This window comes from Bremia lactucae, linkage group LG2, assembly GCF_004359215.1.
Source record: "Bremia lactucae strain SF5 linkage group LG2, whole genome shotgun sequence".
Lineage (NCBI taxonomy): Eukaryota > Oomycota > Peronosporomycetes > Peronosporales > Peronosporaceae > Bremia > Bremia lactucae.
In genome coordinates, this window is record NC_090611.1 from 3,737,542 (window position 1) to 3,756,012 (window position 18,471).

The 18,471-nt window shown below is 47.3% G+C and overlaps 8 protein-coding genes across 8 annotated transcripts; 1 reads left to right on the forward strand and 7 right to left on the reverse strand.

Moving 5' to 3' along the window:
* Nucleotides 1-1,249: 1,249 nt before the first annotated feature.
* On the reverse strand, nt 1,250-2,047 carry CCR75_002500 (uncharacterized protein; the record flags this gene model as incomplete). The annotated part of the gene is made up of 1 exon (XM_067960597.1): nt 1,250-2,047. One exon carries the CDS (start codon nt 2,045-2,047, stop codon nt 1,250-1,252), a length of 798 nt encoding a protein of 265 aa, XP_067821758.1.
* A 224-nt stretch (nt 2,048-2,271) lies between these two features.
* On the forward strand, nt 2,272-3,081 carry CCR75_002501 (uncharacterized protein; the record flags this gene model as incomplete). Its single annotated transcript, XM_067960598.1, has 1 exon — nt 2,272-3,081. The coding sequence occupies one exon, from the start codon at nt 2,272-2,274 to the stop codon at nt 3,079-3,081; it is 810 nt and encodes a 269-aa protein (XP_067821990.1).
* Nucleotides 3,082-3,140: 59 nt separating this feature from the next.
* Nucleotides 3,141-4,359, reverse strand: CCR75_002502 (uncharacterized protein; the record flags this gene model as incomplete). Its single annotated transcript, XM_067960599.1, has 1 exon — nt 3,141-4,359. The coding sequence occupies one exon, from the start codon at nt 4,357-4,359 to the stop codon at nt 3,163-3,165; it is 1,197 nt and encodes a 398-aa protein (XP_067821759.1). The 3' UTR covers nt 3,141-3,162.
* A 1,095-nt stretch (nt 4,360-5,454) lies between these two features.
* On the reverse strand, nt 5,455-6,125 carry CCR75_002503 (uncharacterized protein; the record flags this gene model as incomplete). Its single annotated transcript, XM_067960600.1, has 2 exons — nt 5,455-5,576; nt 5,645-6,125. 2 exons carry the CDS (start codon nt 6,123-6,125, stop codon nt 5,455-5,457), a joined length of 603 nt encoding a protein of 200 aa, XP_067821760.1.
* A 267-nt stretch (nt 6,126-6,392) lies between these two features.
* CCR75_002504 (uncharacterized protein) lies at nt 6,393-6,644 on the reverse strand (the record flags this gene model as incomplete). The annotated part of the gene is made up of 1 exon (XM_067960601.1): nt 6,393-6,644. One exon carries the CDS (start codon nt 6,642-6,644, stop codon nt 6,393-6,395), a length of 252 nt encoding a protein of 83 aa, XP_067821761.1.
* Nucleotides 6,645-12,219: 5,575 nt separating this feature from the next.
* On the reverse strand, nt 12,220-14,554 carry CCR75_002505 (uncharacterized protein). Its single transcript, XM_067960602.1, has 4 exons — nt 14,353-14,554; nt 12,788-14,289; nt 12,428-12,731; nt 12,220-12,402 (listed from the first exon to the last, which is right to left on the reverse strand). Exons 1-3 carry the CDS (start codon nt 14,545-14,547, stop codon nt 12,503-12,505), a joined length of 1,926 nt encoding a protein of 641 aa, XP_067821762.1. The 5' UTR covers nt 14,548-14,554; the 3' UTR covers nt 12,220-12,402; nt 12,428-12,502.
* Nucleotides 14,555-14,578: 24 nt separating this feature from the next.
* CCR75_002506 (uncharacterized protein) lies at nt 14,579-16,234 on the reverse strand (the record flags this gene model as incomplete). Its single annotated transcript, XM_067960603.1, has 6 exons — nt 14,579-15,141; nt 15,199-15,298; nt 15,373-15,591; nt 15,652-15,776; nt 15,844-15,943; nt 16,006-16,234. The coding sequence occupies 6 exons, from the start codon at nt 16,232-16,234 to the stop codon at nt 14,718-14,720; spliced, it is 1,197 nt and encodes a 398-aa protein (XP_067821763.1). The 3' UTR covers nt 14,579-14,717.
* A 273-nt stretch (nt 16,235-16,507) lies between these two features.
* CCR75_002507 (uncharacterized protein) lies at nt 16,508-17,653 on the reverse strand (the record flags this gene model as incomplete). The annotated part of the gene is made up of 1 exon (XM_067960604.1): nt 16,508-17,653. The coding sequence occupies one exon, from the start codon at nt 17,651-17,653 to the stop codon at nt 16,508-16,510; it is 1,146 nt and encodes a 381-aa protein (XP_067821764.1).
* Between the last annotated feature and the right edge of the window lie 818 nt (nt 17,654-18,471).

The window sequence follows — 18,471 nt, forward strand, 5'->3', positions numbered from 1 at the left end:
TTAGATGAAGGAAATGTGGTCCTTGCCGAACTACAAAGTTCTTTCAGGTGTAACGGGGCACTACGACTTGTACTGCTTCAGTTGCGAGTGGTGCCTTACGTCACGCCACGTACACTAGTACGTGCAGAGAAAGACTTATCTTTAAGACAACTACCTTAGAGAGGGTTAAATGAAAACTGTATTAATATAATTAACTTTCTCTTCTTTCTATCTTCTAATGCTAACTTAACTATGAACTAATACTAAACATGCAATTGAAATCTTATCTGTCTCTGTCTCTCTCTCTCTTTGTTTACGTTTACAGCTGATTAGTCTGCGGGATAAATAGATATAATAGCCTATACCTATTTATGGATAAGATTTCTGAACAATGTATAAAGTAATATTCTCCAAAATGTATCTACCTCTTAGATAATATATTAATTAACAACCTTTAAGTGTTAATTTTATGTAACGATACACCCCGTTACAGTACAAGTCGGCAGTGCCCTGTTACACTTAGTATAGGGAAAAGTAAAATTGAGTTTCTACAATTAATTTCCTACATGTTGCAATCTTTATAACTGACTTATTAATCCAACTACAATTTATGACTCATTGGTCACCGCCCATTCGCATGTCTAGCAGCGATTGGCGGCTTGATTCAGAGACTTAAGTTAATCAATGAAGAGAGAACTGTCGCATTGCTGCTACAATATTACCGTGTATGGAATATCGTTAAGATAATTACAAATAGATTATATTGATTTATACGTTCTCGTTTATTATTCCTCGCATAGTACAATAAATTTATGTAACGGAAACTTGATTTAACCACGATTGTCGCACAATTCACTTACTGTTGGAAGCTTTCTTTATCAAGTACGAATACCTTCTATGTGCTTCCTAATTCTTTGCTTGCAAAATAGTCCACGACGAGACTTACATTCCGTCGAGTTGAGAACTTGCATTTCTTGTAACTGATTTGACATCGAGCTAATGCTGAAGCTTCGTATTCATTTGCATTCCCAGGTGTGCGCGGTCAGCAATTGAATACGCTGAATACAACATTAGTACAGATGGGAACAGGGCTTCTGTAAGCTCCCACATCGTTGTCCTCTCCTCTGCAAATTGCACTCATGGACATCAAAGATTTAGTTCATAAATGGTCATAGGACACAAAAACAGGTCCTTTACCTTCCATATTATTAATTTCCACGATTTAAGAAGTACCCGCATTAATTAATTGTAAGGTAACTCACGACAAGCCTCAGATCCAGAGCGACTCGTCGTCGTCATCACTCGAAGTGTCTTGAGTTCCTTGGTCCACGCTCTCCTGAACAAGTGCGTGCTCCGCATTGTTTTTCTCAATCTCATGGTCTCGCTGAGCTTTCTTTTGCATGAATTTATTCACGACCACCGCTGCTCGAATTTTATCCAAAATTTCCTGTGGAATATCATTATTTGACAGCTGGATCCTAAAAAGAGTCCGGTTTTGTAACACGGCCTTTAAGAGCGCTTTTCCTCCTACTTCAGTAATCTCATTTCTCGCAAGTCCTACGCATTGTAGTGAGCTATTGTACGGAAGCATCTCAGCGACAGCTCGAGCGCCGTCATCCCCGAGTTTGTTACTCGAAAGACCCAAATGCACCAGTGTTTCGTGACCGTAGAGCGCTTGAGTGATCACACCCACTCCTTCGGCCGTGATTTTATTGCCTCGGAGGTCTAAATGCTGCAGCGTAGTGTTCACTCGTAGCATGTTGCCCATACTTTTGGCACCCACGTCTCCAATGTCATGGCCCGGCAGAAGGAGGCGCAGTACCGTGCGGTTCAATTGAAAGACGCGACCTACGAGATCCCCACCCGACGACTGGAGTTTGCGTTTCTTCGCAGCCATGTCTTTAAGGTCGAGCTCGCGGATCTGATCCTTGTTGGATCGAATCTTTTCAAGAATCTCCTTTAAAGTTGCTGCAGGCCTCTGGATGATGAGATTGTCGTCGTGGTGACGTACAGTCATCGCGGAGAGTACGGACGCCATGACATCTCCTTCAGACGACTCGTTTGTCATGGTAAAGGTATGAAATTTGCAACTGGGACAAATTCGAAACAGTATCTGTAAATCTATTTTTACACCGAAAAAGACAAAATTGTGTTTTATTATGAAAATCAAATTCCTTTTCTTTTCAATTCTTTTTAGCTAATACTGAAAAAAAATTGGGGACACTTATGATTTATTTTCGCATTTCGCTACTAAAAATTCGATCTTTAACGGGGTAGCCATTATATACAAACATGAATGTCATCGCGGAGATTCAGCGGCTCAACGACCGCGAATTTGAACTCAATGTGCCTCTTTCGGGCTCTTGGCACCAAAAGTACAGCGAATCTGCCTGGATTTTTATCGGCGGTCTACAATTTGAGCTGTCGGAAGGCGACGTACTATGCGTCGTCAGCCAATTTGGCGAAATCGAGGATATCCATCTAGTGCGTGATGGCAAAACTGGAAAGTCTAAGGGGTTCGCCTTTATTAAGTTTGAGGATCAGCGCAGCACTATTCTAGCAGTAGATAACCTTAATGGCTCAAAGCTGCTCGATCGGGTGCTGCGCGTGGATCACGTGCTTAAGTATAAGCTGCCAAAAGAGCTTCAAGATAGCGACTCGGAGGAGGACGAAACAGCGCGTAAGCCGCGTGGTCTGCCTGGTCACGCTTACGAAGGCAAAGAGCTGGCTTCCTCGTTTAATTTGCATACAGGAGTCGACGTATTTGCGACCCCCAAGGAGACGCATAAAGAGAAAAAAAGGAGAAAAAAGGAGGAGAAAAGAATAAAAAAAGCGGCTAAAAAGATCAAAAAGATTCAAAAAAAGCAGCAAAAAACTATTGAATTAGTGCAAAAGCAAAGACAAGAAAAGCAAGAGGCGAGTGAGACCGTGCAAGTAAAACCTGCCGAAAGAGAAGTGATTCAGCCAAGTGCGACGGGATGGCGAGGGCGATTCGAGCCATCAGTCCTGTGCCATCGACGTGAGAAGGATCCGCCGCCACAAAATGAGACTCGAGACCAACGAGAAGAAAAGAGTTTTGGTGGTCGAAATCGCACGCGCTAGATTTTATATTACGTATAAAAATAACAATACGATCAATAATTTAAAAAAAAAAAAACTATTTACGCTTTCGTGATGAAATTTTTAACTTGTACTGACATGCCTTTCAATGCTTTGAGCAACAGAATTAAGAGGCAATTGAAAGCAATACGTTTGGACGACGTTGCGTTCCAGTCCTTTGGTCTTACTTGTCTCGTTTTCATCTTGCATGTCCTCGGGTAAGGCATAGTGTCGTTGGCCACTCGAAACCGCAAGCATCGCTTTACTCGGGTTTGGAAAGAACGACACTCCATTGGCACAGTCCGGCAATTGAATACTATTATCAAGCAAGTGTCCCGTCAATACATCATAGAGCAAGACTTGACCAGTTTGACTCCCCGCTGCTAGATATTTGCCCCCACAATGCAAGTCAAATTCCACGCGCAAGTTCGTGTCAGCCACACGGTGAAATGTATGAAGAATTTCGTTCGTAGCTCGAATATCCCAGCAATGAATCCGTGCATCGCGTCGGGCAGCTGTGAATAGAAAGCGTCCACATGGCGAAAATTGCACCTGTGATATTCCACGACCATCATGGTCACGCAACGCAAGCACCTCTTCGCCTTCGTCTTCCGTGTACACACATGTCGTGCCTGCATACGACCCTGCCGCATAAATTTTAGAGTGATCTGGATTAAAATGTAGTGTACTGATTAGTCCTCGTTGACCATCTCGAGACCGACGCGTCTTGCTGAGTGGTCGAGCTTTAAAATCCCTACTGGGTTGCGACAGATCAAAGACTCGAATCATTCGATCAAAGCCAGCAAAGAGCTTGGTCCCTGTGGTATTAAAAGCTAAACTCTGCGCACTCGTAAGCTCGTCCATGTGATCAAACGCTCGATAAGAAGCTCGAAGTTCCCCTGTGTAGGCATCCCATAGATGCACGGGCTGGTCACGACTCGTACTCACAAAGATACACGAGATGGGATCCACGGACGACATGAATGGGTACCATGCGTAATCGTACACGGTGCCACTCTCGTTGTATTGCAAGAGGCTGGTGCTGTCGGTTTCGTTGCTTACTTCAAAGAGACGGACGACATTGTCGTCACTATTGGTGAGGAGACAGAGCCCGTCAGGGGAGACTTTAATACCTTTGGTAAAATTGTTGTTGCAGAATGAAGTAATCGAGGAAAATTCCTTGGATGCAGTAAATTGATGGTGTGGGTACATAGATTTATGGTGAAGGAAGGGCTGCTCTTGCAGATTATCAGTGGCAGAGGCATCAGTAGACGACTCCATTGTCCTGGCTAGGATTTGTCCGTTGTTGCTTTAGAATGCATGCTACTAATTTTGATTTCCAATAAAATCATTTTCAATTATGTGTCGGATTCCGATTACTATCGTAAAATGCAAAGCAAATTAAAAAGCTGAGATAGCATTTTATATGCTCATGAAACGGGCCCACCCTTTCGACCTTACAGCATAATTTAGTCGCCTTTAATTGTAGTAAAGATGTGTGAGATGTTATATATGTGTTGTGTTTGTGCACCACATAGTTTTGCCACAATGCTATTTCTCAATTTATTATTCGATATATTATTAAATAAGCGGACCTATGTGTCGGTCTCAAATTGGCGATGCGAGACCGACACTGCTATGAAATTGATTCCTTATGTTGGTCGCTACTGTCACGAGAAGCTGATAGCATTTTATGAGCTATACTGAGAAGAAGGAATAAACTATCGGCATGCGTTAAACAAGACACTTTGTATTTGATGCATCCTGTAAAATCAGCTGAGATGCTGTATTAAGCTTGTTGACAATTCTGCCCACACCCAGAATTCTACAAATGGATGAGCTACTAAATGATTGTAGCAACAAAGTAAACTGCGGTGTCAGGATTTGTGACGAAGTGCACAACAAATCGCATGCACAAATTACCATAGATATGTGTCGTTTTTAATCATCTTCAGACGGATTTATTTAATATCCTTAAGGCTAGAATTAAAATTAGAAATTAAAAAAACTAAAAGAATAAATCAGATAAAAGAAGGACGAGCTGCGAGTATCCGTAAGTACTTTTTTAGCTCGTATAATTGTTCATTTCATTATTCGGTTTTATACCATGTCTGTAAGGATACAAAAGGTAATACACCGCTGATGGCAGCGGCAAAACGAGAATGTAAGGAGATTATTCATGTCTTGCTCGACCACGGAGCAATGATCGAAGTGATGAATCGAAAAGGCAATCGAGCGCTCGAGATTGCGGTATGAAATGGCCATGCTGCAATCGCTCGTCTCTTATTGGAACGAGGAGCTTTCGTCGATGCACCAAATTGCACCCTTTATTACTAGCTGTCGCTCACGGAAGGCTTTCAGATGTACGTGCCTTACTTACGAATGGGGCTCTACCGTATTTAAGAATGCGATGGGTGAGACACCACTGTCTCGAGCACTTGCTGAGGGCAACGTAGAAATTGCGGCATTGCTTTGAATTGCGATAAGTGTTTGAAGAGCTTAAATCAATTCAACATGGCTAATTTGAATCAAATCCTTGAGAGTTTATCTACATTAGCTTTCGTACTTAATAGCAGTTCACATACTGCTCGAGCCAAGTTCAAAGCCGTGTATCCTTCTTCACTCGTTATTTCCATGTCTTCCGAATCGTACTTAAGGCATACAGGCAGTAAATATCGTACGAGATCAATGTGACCATAAGCAACTGCACTCATGAGCGGTGTCAGTCCTATAATATACTCACGTGCGAATACCACGTTTGCTCCAGCGCGCACTAGTGCCTGTACAATTTTTATCTGTCCATTACAAGCTGCAAAATGTAACGCCATGTATTCCGACATGTTGCTGACTGTTGTATCCGCTTGATGCGCAAGCAAGAGCATCATCATGGCAACCGTACCGTTTCGCGATGCCAACATTAATGGCGTCATGCCGTCTTGATCGCTATGATTGGCCTTGGCACCAGCATTCAAAAGCATTTGAGTGAGATCCTCACGACCATAGCGGACAGCAAGACTCAAGACCGTCTCTTTCTCGAGATTTTGCATCTCAAGAGAGGCTTGTCAACGTAGAAACGCTTTAACCGTTTTGAAATGACCATTTTAAACCGCTACCATTAAAGGTGTATACGACGTCAGGTCCTTTTGATTCCTATTAGCGCCAGCATGTAGCAACATATCGACTAGATTGCATTGGCCGCATGTGGCTGCGACGAGCAGAGCTGTACGTCCCTCTGCGTCCTTGGCATCGATTTTCACGCCATGATCGAGTAGACACCGGACATTGCTAGTGTGCCCCCTCTCTGCTGGTAGGATTTAGGCTGTTGCATAGGTGGTAGCTTTTCGGACATCCATGCCCACCATGTCTTCTTCTTGGAGAATTTGAAGCACATCGAGTTGAGCTCGAGCTACGGCAAGTTGTTGCGAAATGTTGCGACTCGTTGGTGAAGGTTGAATTGCGGCGAGGCCCCAACTGACAGCTTTTGTGTAATTGAGAATAATGTCCATGGACAGAGGCGTCCAGCCATCACCCATGGTGACGGACGATTGCGTCTTTGACAGAGCCATGTCGACTGTTTCTGGCTCGTATAAAAGTAAGGAGAAAGGGACTGAGCACATTGTGCTGTCGCGCGATGAATAAAAATATGCTCTGGAGGGCAGAAAAAGTCTTGTATGCATTGTGAAAACGAAGAAAGAGTTGTTATGTTCTTGGCATGCATCTGAGCTATATGATGCATTATTTTTTTGTTTCGTCGTATTGTATGCTATTATAAGGCGCCCGAGTGCGGTCAGATGATGGCTCCATGATGTTATTAGTGGCAGCAGCCAGTTTTTACTAATCCGAGTACCACTTGTCGCCGCTGTTACTCACAGAACGAGGCAGTGGAAGTACTCACGGACTCGAAGGTGGTGGACCCACATCTTAACGAAAACCATTGATGTCATGACGCCACTGTACGTTGTAAAAGGCAAATTAGATTCTGGTATTCACAACACATCTCTCTGCACTCGTACCATACGATCTTACAGGCACGCGATCCTTCCACGCGTCGCGACTGTTCGCACCACGCCATTACGACTGCTCACTGCGCCCCATCATGTTGCCGCGACTGCTGCCGTACGTCGTCTACTTCTCCCTTTCCCGCTGCATACTGGAACTCAGTGTACCCGATACTGACCTGTCGCATCTTCAATGCAACTCTTGCGATTCACACAGAGCAACTTCTTCCAACACTCCTCCTCGGGCACCTGGGTTCCACGTCTTGGCGTACTAGCCGACACGTAGCAGCTTTCGTAGCGTCGCCATTTTGGGAGGATCGACCACCTTGGTGAGCAAGTCTGCCAGCATGAGTTCTGAGCGCACGTGCTGAGCCTCGATCACGCCGCGACGAGCGTAGTCACAGAGAAACTTCAATCGGCTGTCGATGTATTTCGCTTTAGTCAATGTCGCTTCGCCGTTGATCTGGCAAATGGCGACCTGATTGTCAATGCGCGTCGTCATTGGTAGTGCTGGCTCCATGCCGATCTCACGCAACATTTCACGGATTCACAGCAGCTCCTTTGCCACTTCGGATGCAGCCACGAATTCGGCTTCCATGGTGCTGAGTGTGACGCCACCTTGTTTCTTCGCGCACCAGCTCACAATCATACCGTTGAGTCGCACAACGCCGCCGGTGATAGACTTGCGATCCTGTTTATCTGCTGCAAAGTTTGCATCACTGAACGACTCGAGCGTCGGTGCGTCGCCCGCAACGCGCTCTGGCACCATCTCTATCTTCATCGCGATCGTCCCCTTTCGGTATCTTGCGATTCTATTGGCAAGTTTCCAGTCGTGCACACGCGGTTGGTGCGTCTGTCGTGTTGCTTTGTGTACTGCGAACGACACGTCCGGCCTCGTGCATCGTGTAATCCAAAGTAGCGAGCCGACTAGAGACTGGAACGACCGGATCGTCGCGTGCTTGTCTGGGTTGTTGGTGCCGAGTAGTTCGCTGTCAGCATCTTGCACTTCGTACACGTCTGCTCCAATCGGCGAACGCGTGGTATTCGCATCACTCAATCCATGCTCTCGCAGCAGCTCGACGATGGCCTCCTCTTGGTCCAAAATGTAACTGCCACTTTCCGTTTGGTTTATACGCATTCCGAGGAACTTCGTAACTGGACCAAGGTTTTTGATCGAGAGGCACTGCATCACGTCGAAGAACTGCTTGACGACTGCATTAGACGTTCCAGTGACAAGTATGTCGTCGACATAGACGCCTGCAATCACGAGCTCTGCGTCCATTTGCCTGTAGTATAAGCAGCTGTCGCTGATGCACTGCGTGTACCCGCCTTTGACAAGTCGCTGGTGCAAGAGCTGGCTCCAGAGTCGGCCGGCCTGTTTGAGGCCATAGAGATTTTTGCGTAGCTCCAGAGCCAGGTCCTTCGTGCTCGTGACGCCGAGCTCGTGCATGCGCGCCGCTGGTACGACCATGCCGTTCAGGATGTGCCGTAAGATCTCGAGGTGCGGCTCCTTCGATGCTTTGACATACGCATTCGGTATGTCACCGTGCTGAGCCGGGACGCCCCACGTTGCAGCAAGTGCCAAAATCAATTTCACTGTGGACATGTCCATGACCACAGCGAAGGTCAGGAAGTAATCAATTCCCAGTACTTGCTCGTTGCCACAGGCAACCAAGCGGGCTTTGCGACGTTCGAGGTCACCGTCCGCGGTCGTTTTGGTCTTAAAGACCCACTTGGAATGCAAGACGTTGCTGCCATTCGGACGACGGACAATAATCCACAAGTCGTTGGCCTCGAGAGCCGCGAGCTCCTCGTCCATCGCCTTCTTCTAGTTCAAACACTGCGTGCTCATGATCGCTTAGCGGTAGTTCTTCGGATCGGTTTCGAACACGTGGCTCACCACGTCAGTGCTACGAGCGGCCTCGTCCCGGCTCGTCGCGGATTTCTTCGACGCTGAACGTGTGGCGATCGGTTGTCTCGTCCACTCGTGCTTCTTCTTTTTCTTCGTGCCAGACGCCTTGTTCTTGTGTTGTGTCGCATGCACTGTATCTTGAGCGTCGCTGCTGGTGTTCTCGTCCACACGGTCGTCGCTAACGAGCTCGAGCTGCAGTTGTGCGTTCTGTACAGTTGGCATTGTCTCGATATTCTTGACATGTTGTGTGCCGATAACAACATTGTCCTTGCGCAAATAACACGAAAGCCTTTTGTCTCGTGGCTTCGACCAACGATGATGCCAACTTGAGCGCGATGCGCGAACGAGTCCTTCCGTGGATCACGGTACACCGTGCAATGCGACCAAAGACGACAATCTCGCGTAGATCTGGAGCTCGCTTCGTCAGGACTTCAATTGGGGTTGCGCGCTTCGGGTTCGCGCTCGTCGAGCTTCTGTTGAGTATGTATGTCGTATACTCAGCAGCGTCTCCCCAGATGGTCAAAGACAGTCCCGACGCAAAGATCATCGCCCGCGCCATGTTCAACATCGTCCGGTGCATACGTTCGGCTTTGCCGTTGGACGCCTGATTGCGCGCCTCACTCACTTGGCGAGCGACACCATTTTGCTTGCAAAACAAGTCGACGTTCTGGTACTCTCCCCCGCCGTCTGTGCGCAATACGGCGACCTTACAATTGAACTTTCGCTCGAAAAAAGTGAGGAAATGCTCAAACTTTTTTGCGGCTGCATCCTTGGTCTTTGCCAGGAAGATGCGGCAGTAGTTACTCTTATGATCGACGAAAGCAACAAGATACCGGTTCCGCAAGCAATCAGCCGGTGTCAATGGCCCTTTTGAGATCGGAGCATATCACTCCGCCGACACGATCAATTGGAGAGTGCGCGCCGGTGTCCTTCTTGCTTTGGCTGTTCTTCGTCTTTTTGCTTTTAGCACACGTGATGCACGTCAAACGTCTGTGATCCGTGATGCGAATGCCACTGCCTGGGTTCTTCGCGATCCTCTCGATCGTGTCATACGACAAATGCCCGAACCTCTGGTGGAAGTTTACGAGCGTCGCTTCTTGCACATCGGGCGACACATTTGCCGTTGCCTCCTCCTCAAGGGCAGCAAAGATCACGTCTGCTGGCTTGATCGCGCTGGACGTCTCGACGACCAGAACACTATTGCGCATCATAACGTCAAACGCGACGTGTCCATCTGATCGCCGTACGACTTCACGCCCATCTTCAGTGTACGTGAGTGCGTACCCAAGCTGCTCGAGCTTTCCGCAGCTGATGAGATTGTGCGCAAGACTTGGCGCATAGTAAACGTCCGACAGCTCGATCTGACGCTGCTCGCCGCGCGCTGTCACAAACAGGCGCACCCGTCCGACCTTCGTGAGCACGAGCTTCTTGTTGTCAGCAAGAGAAATCTCGTCGTTGTACTGCTTGCTGTCGATGAGTAAACGATCGTTGCTCAAGATGTGGCGGCTGGCGCCGCTGTCAAGGATCCAGTCGGTGCTCGCGTCTGCTCGACTGTCGTTCACTGCCAGCAGTAGAACTTCTTCGTTGTCGTCTTTGGCCTTCTACATCTTCCTCTTGGGGCGGCAGTCCTTCTTTAAATGCCCCTGATTCTTGCAGTTGTGGCACGTGCGTGTTTCCTTGCGCTGTGTCAGGTCATTGGCGACTGCGACGACCTCGCGACCCAGTGACTTGCCGGCACGACTGTCGATCTCGACTGCTTGGGCAAAGTGCGCAAGCTCCTCCGCTTGGCACAAGTAGTCGATGCGTCCTGCGTCGAACTTCGCCATGAGCACCGTCGACAGATCCGCCGACGCATAGTGTGCTATGTTGTCAAGTACCCGCGCCTCGGCGCCTTCTCCACACGCGTCGCTCACTGCGACCATGTAGAGATAGTGTTCAGGCCACGACCTCTTGTAGTCCTTCTTGGCCGTGAACAGCTTCATCGATTGCGACGCTGTGATCGTCGTCCGAAACGCTTGATACATGCGCTCCATGATGTGGTCAAGCGTCGGGAGCTGCTCCCACCAAACATCGACTTGCTTATCGTAGTATCTCTCGGCGGTTCCGCCAAGGAAATGCCCGAAGAGATCAACTTTGACATCTTCAGCCCACGGGAAGCCGCACGCCGCCTGTCAGAAGTTCACCGCACGGATAAACGAGCGTCCTCAGTCCTGAAATCCGGCGCCGACTCCTTGATACAGTTCGGAGCCGTCAAACTTCCGGATCGCAAGCTTGCGCTGACGCGCGTCCGGCGTCCGATACCCTTGCAGCACTGGCGCAGGTGCAGCAACCGGTGATGTCGCTGCCTGTTGTTGCATTGGTGCATAAGCTTGCTGTGCGTATGCTTGTTGCATCGCCGGGGCCTGCTGCTGCGGTGGCGATATTCGCAAACCGAGCGGCTCGAGCAACGATTGTTTCATAACCGGAGCTCGCAGACGCGGCCGCGGGGCTGTTGGCGGCTCAGACGATCGTCTTGGCGACATGAACCCGAGTGCTTCGCGGTTCATTGGTCCCCCACCAATCCCTCTGCCGAGAGCGGAGTCATACAGTCCACTGTCGATGGCGCCGCGTAGGCGCTCTTTCTCATTGATTTGCATCTGCGACATCTCAAGTCAGTCCATGCGGCTCGTCATGTTCTCGAGAGCAGTGGGAATCCGTGCGCTGATGTCCGAGGTCTCGCCCCTTTCGTGAGCGGGTGAATTGACGACCGTCGCAGCCGCATGCGCCGCTGGTGTAACGGCAGCTGGTGTAGCGGCAGCTGCAGCTGGCGGTGCGACGGCCCTTTCGTGACCTTCGTCAGCGACGTGCTGCAGTGCTTGGCGTGTAGTTCGTCTCGGAGCCAGGCATTGGGCTCATAACCTGTACGTTGTAAAAGGCAAATTAGATTCGGGCATCACAACTTATCTCTCTGCACTCGTACCATACGATCTTACAGGCACGCGATCCTTCCACGCGTCGCAACTCTTGCGATTCACACAGAGCGACTTCTTCCAACAGCCACACTATATACTGGTGCTACGGCAAACATTCTAAAGTCTTTGCAACTTTTACGTCACTTAAGATATCGGTCCTTATTGACAAAGTCACAAGGTATCCCCACAAATTACATGAATTTATGAAAATAAAGTGTTACCTCCAATAAATGAGATATCTTGGTAAACACATTGTTTATACAGTATGAACGGCTAGTAGTTATCGGATAAAACTGTAGATGCTTTATTAGTTCGACCACGGTCAATACCCTATAAGTTAACGAAGGCTATAAGGTTTTGCAAGATACATTATTAGAGAAAGGAGGACTGTCGATCGCTAAATAGGCAAATCCTGGTCATTTTAAGGCTTCCGATTTTTTTTTTTAATTATAACGAGAAATTCCTCATTCGCAAAGAGAAAAGTGTACGCCAAAAACAAGCCGTCCTTCCGATGAGCAGCTACAGTATGGCCGTCCATTGCTCCTTCCTGCCAATTCCAAGCTCTAATCGACCTTAATCGATGCATAGATTTTTCGAGTAAACCACAACGAAGCACCCACGCCCACGGCACCTGTAAGCAATGCCAGCGCCCCTGAAATAATCGCCATGTACCCAAAATACAGCATCGCTCCAATGAAATTGGTCACGTCCAAACACGTCCAAAAGTAGTACGTTGAGTACAAGAACACGTAGACCCCACACGCTCCCGACACAAAGAACGAACGCCACCACCTACATCATTCATCCAATTATCAATTGAGAGCCCCCACTTTCTCGCATTCACGTACCATTTATAGTCTTCGGAACACAATTGAAAGTACGTGAGTACAATCGTGATTTCCGCACACGTGTGGATCAAAATGAGAAATGCAAGCAATAAAAAGCCAAAAACGTAGTAATACTTGTCTGTCCATAGCGCCGAGAGTACGAAAAAAAGCTCAACAAAGATCGCTCCAAATGGAAGAATCCCGCCGACAAGAGCGGCGGCAACATGCGTCATATACCATGGCTGAGAAGGAATGGGACGTGGAATATTGCTTGTGGCAACTGGAAACGCATGTGGTTCGTATCGAAAGCCATAATACGCTCCAAAAAACACCAGTGGCACTGAAATGCCCGTCCAAAGGAAAAAAACCACTACAATTGAACCAAATGGTACCGCCGCGTCCGAGCCAGCACCCCATGTAAAGAGATTCAGCACGAAAAAGAGTGCAAATAGACTTCCTGGAAACAAGACGGCGGTGAGTATAGTACAAAGTTGCCACCGTTTGCCTTGAAACATCTTGTACATTCGAGCAGATGTGTACCCTGCCAATGTCCCCAAGAGCACAAAACACACGAGTAATGCAATGACTAATTTCCCACGATTCGAAGGAGCCAAAACACCGAGTGCAGCAAAAAAGAGTGTCACAAACGCCATGCCCAAGAGCTGACACCCCGTTCCAATGACAACACAAAAGAGCAAAGGTTGTTTCGTAGGTGGACGAAAAACGTCGGCATGGACGAGTTTCCAGCCCGATTCTTCACGTTCTTCGGCACGCTCTTCTTCTGTTGGAATACGGTTGTATCGATTGATATCTCGATGAAGACTACGCATGAGAATCATTCCAACCATTCCACTAAGAAAGAGCACAATGACGAGGGCATTGACGATTGAAAACCAATGGACTTCATCGCCTCCTGATCCAGCATCAAAGTATACGTCCCAACGCGTACGCCAATCGTGGTCATTATCCAACACCCATTCAATACTATACGTCCAGTAGACTACCATGTAACCATCCTTGTTCTTTCGCACGTAAAGCGGTTGTTTTAAATCGCTTGAATGGGCACAGGAATCCATACGATTTTTTATTTTATCGTAACTTTTATCGGCATACTCGAAACTAGAAGGAATGACGTGAAAGTCTACAATTCGTCCTTTTTCCTTGGATCCGTCGGCATTCGTGCCAAGGGGATGGTTATTGTACCCAATGAGGATTTTTACGTGGTTATTCAATTGGGGTACGACTTCAACATCCGGATGAAAACTCCCTAATGGAAACCCTACCGTCAATCCACCTTCAGACGACACGGACGTGGCGGGAAGATTATCAAGGATCCAATTCACGCGATACGAAGCTTTAATCTTGTCGTCCCACGTCTGAACCTCGGGATCCGTGTACTCTTGCTTGCATAATACCGCACAGGTCTGTTCTTCAAGAAATTTGATTTCGTACGGAGAATTTTGGATGCGATTTGCCGTCAAGTATTCGCCTAGATTCTCCGATTTGTACTCAATTTTTTCAGGCTACACAGAGAGGCTTTAGAATACGATAGACTGGACCGTACAAGATATATATTAAAATGTAACCTGGCAAAAAGGGAGTTTGTAGTAATCGAGCGGCAGCAGCGTCTCAGTCGACTTGAGGCTGTTGACAAAGATAGGCAGCACCTCGCCTTTACTGTACGTTGTCATTTGCACCCCCGGCAGTAGAAATCCTTGGGTTCTCAAAGCCGCCAACGCGGCTGTAGTGACCGCCACGATGCGCGGCCCATACCCTGGCATAATCGATGTGCCGCTTTCGTAACTAGTTACAAAGTACCCTTGCAATTTGGTGGCATTAAGAAATGACGTGTACAGTTACTTTTTTTTAGCAACATAAAACCCGACTTTCAGATCTCGGAGGCTACTATAAGGGACTTAAACGGTAACGCTTTGGTTTACAATAATTGTCCTTACAATTCGTCACCTTCCCACTCATCACTACCCAGTGTGCCTAGATCACGAATATCGAGTTCGTCTACACCCCAAGCATCACATTCGTACACGTCCTTGTCGACAACATAATTACCAGCCAATTCGCAGCCCGTATGCACAGCAGTGCCCGCTTCTAAATACTGCACACCATCTGGCGAGATGCCATCAATCAATACATTGCCAACCTTCGTCGCTCGGACCGGATATGTTGAAGCGCATGAACAACCATCCACGTCGCAGTCGCGAATTTCATCTTCATCCATGATTTCGTCATTAAACAACGCAAGCTGAAGCCTCACTTGCCCCACAATTGTGTCATCTGTTTCAATGGGGTAGCTTCTGTCCTCGAATTGGCGACCAATTAACATCTCGAGCTTTAGAAATAGCTCTCCAATCAGTGAACTAACGCACACAATAAAAGTCACCACTTTTATTATCATACAAAAAGGACAAACGTACTCAATCATAGTATTGTCATTCATTACGCGTATCACAAGAAAATCGTGTTCAATGCATCTCATCGTGACGGTAATACCTTCAATCCAGCGTGGATTTTTTCCTGCAAAACATCAAAAAGATACCAATAATTGTATAACTAGCTAAGGCATTATCAATTCTTGCAGTAAATCGTACCTCCATTATCATGGGTTTTTGTTTTATATATTAAATCTTTGGACGACGGCAGCCGATTGCGGGCAAGGTACACTTCACAGTATGGGTCCTGCGTACCAAAAGCCTGAATATTGCGTAACTTGCTTCCCGTGATAAGCCCTAAGTAGAGTTTTGTCTTTCCAGGTATAAAATGTTGCGGGTATTCTCCAAACTTTACACGAGGTTGCGATGTCGGGTTTTCTACCACAAATAAAAGACGTCAGCTACTCTTCGCATACTCCCATATACACAATAACACACCGTGGCCCAGTGACAAATACATAAGCACTTTTAAAAAGCCTTGCGGAGCAAGCGCAAATTCTTTTTCCATCGATCGTCCACGGGACAAGTCTCGCATCGCCAATACAATCTCTCCAATTATTGTGCTGCATTAATAACGCGAAATTTAAGAAATTAAAAAGTTTCTTGCAAGAACAAATTTAATTTACTTACTTTTTCCCCCAATTATTGTTTTTTATCCGGAAACGCACGGCATCCGCCGAAATGTCGGGAATCAATATATGGCCCTTGGCGTTCCATATTGGTTGCGTTCCTGATAATTGCAGCTTCCAAAGTCAGCACTGTCATCAATCAATACGCGTCTGTCGTATTGACCTCCATTGTCGTGCGTGTCTGTCTTAAACGCTGCCTTTTCTTGCTCTTTTCCTCCTGTTGCGATGTAAACGCTGCAATACGGGTCTTGCTCACCCAGTGTCTGCACCTTTTTAAGGTCGCGCGCCGATAGAATTGTCAAATACAAAATGGCATCATTGCGTAGCGCTGTAGGTGCACCAGCAATACTGCTGCTAACGGACGAGCGGTGGCTCATGGAAGGCCGGTTCATGGCAAATTACGCGACCCAGTCGAATTGTTGTCGAGCGTATAAAACGACTGCGCAAACGTTCTAATTATACTAACTGTACACCCACGTGCTCATTAAGTGTATACGGTTAAAAGCCTAACACTAAATAACCCAAAAGCAAAAGAAACAAAGAAAAGAACACTTAATTTATAAAAAAAATGGCAAAATTGCATTAAAAGTGATCATTCTAGATCCTAAGAGTTCAATTCTAATGCGTCAGCGGCTACTTATTGCAGAAAGCAACAAGTCGTCAATTTAATTCAGAAGAGAAAAAACTGCGACTGCCGATGCCACAATGGCAATCGAGGTAGCCAACGAAGTGGCATCACTAGTCGAAGTGCCACGAGACTTTTTGCCATCGCCACTAGAGCTCGAGTCAACCTTTCGCGTACATTGGTCCCCAGTATAGCCATCCTCACATTCGCATACCATGGCATCACTCGAAGTTGTAGCGTTGCCCATAGACACCTGCAAGAAGCGGGTTGACGCGTCGGCAGACACATCCGAGCCAGCCAAGATCGTATCGCTATCCAAGCTACCGACAGCAGAGGATAACGACGACGAGTCAGCCGTTGCGTCAGAGGTGTTGGCATCCGTTGCGTTGGATTTGTTCGATAAAGATGGAGCGGGTACACATTGACCACGACCGCCGCAAGCCTTAGACGAAGAAGGGTCGCAATAAGCACATTGGTCTCCTGTTGTACCCTCTTCGCACTCGCATTCTTGGGTTACGAGGTTACATGTACCCGCTTGGCATTGAGACTCGAGGGTACACCGGTTCGATTCAATTTCTTCACAGAAAGTGCCATTGTACCCAACGTTACACACACAGGCGTAATCAAGAGACCCGGACGAGTTCGGGGTACACGTGCCACGACCGGAGCACGCAATATCCGAGTTACTATCGTTCGTACTACGACAGGCGTCATTAATAACACCCGTGTAATTCATCTGCGCCGACAGAGCCCAATTGTCCGAATCTTTGTCAAACAACAAATTCGACCCGTCAAAGTCGACACACCCAAAGATCACGCCATAGGTTTCACGAGCACTTGTGTTTGACGTGTCTTGAAGACTCATACACGACACAAAACCGTCGGTATTCGATCCTGAAAACGTGTCATTAAGACATTGATCCGTGCCCGATGGCAGCTGGTACGCACACACGCTACTGATAGATTGAAACACAGTCTTCCATGTCGAGAAGGACGGGCATAGACCGGGGTACGTGCCCGAACACACATCGCCCTCTCGCATGTACGGAAGGCACTGCTTCACGTCCTCCGTACCAGATCGGGTCGTTTGTACACTAATGCACACGTAATTGTCTTCGCAAGACGAATCGTCTTTGCAGTACCCCGGCTCCCCAGAACCCGACGCGGCTTCTGCTGCGGCACACATTGCGGTGATCGCTGTAATATATGCTGCTGTGTGCATGGTAATAACTCCGAGTTGTAAACGTGAAGCTCAAAGAGAGAAAAGAACGACGTATCCGGTGAGGGTCTCTGCAAGCAAAAGAGGGAATGATGAACCTGGGCGTACATCCAAGAGCTGGTAGAGGGAGAAAAAGGAGCACTTTTAAACTTGCTCGTTGAATGTGGAGGAAAATTCTGAAAAATCTAAGACCAAACGTTTCTGCAAACAGCTGGCTCCTCGATGTGGGAGTCAGACCTGGCTATGTCAGGCGGCATAAGAGCCTGTCGGTCTTTTGTAGACAATCCAATCTTGGGGTATCAAAACGAGTTTGGAGAAGTAACGTGCGTGGAGACAGCACTTCAGCTGTATTAGCTCGCGCAGACACGTGGCGGCGGCACAGATACGCAGGCTCCCCTATCGGTGTGCTGTTTATATGAACAGGAAATCAGATTAAGCGTGCGAGAGTGTTAATAGGTGTACCCTAAATCGTGCAGGGGTGGGGGAAACAGCCTGGTCTTTTGTCAGAAAGGCTACCTTCACGGGCTTTCCTCAACATTCGCATGCCTTTGATTGGAAGAATATGAAGCCATGCGAAATGAAGCCAAGCATCAGAAGTTCCCCCTCAGATCGTGCATACGGGGAGCTGACAAAGGATAAAAAGTGGCCTTTGCTATGGCCATGAAAACATTACCGAGCATTTGCCCACTTTCTACATGCCTTTTTGAATTAATTTATATTAGCTATTATCTTAAGGCCTGTGCAAAATAATTTAAATTGAGATAAGAGAAAATCCATGTCGTGGA

Coding starts and splice junctions, on each gene's coding strand:
- CCR75_002505 (XM_067960602.1), bottom strand. CDS start 14,547: ATGCCAGGGTATGGGCCGCGCATCGTGGCGGTCACTACAGCCGCGTTG. Junction 14,290..14,352: donor ACAAACTCCCTTTTTGCCAG/GTTACATTTTAA, acceptor CTCTCTGTGTAG/CCTGAAAAAATTGAGTACAA. Junction 12,732..12,787: donor TGTTCCGAAGACTATAAATG/GTACGTGAATGC, acceptor TGAATGATGTAG/GTGGTGGCGTTCGTTCTTTG.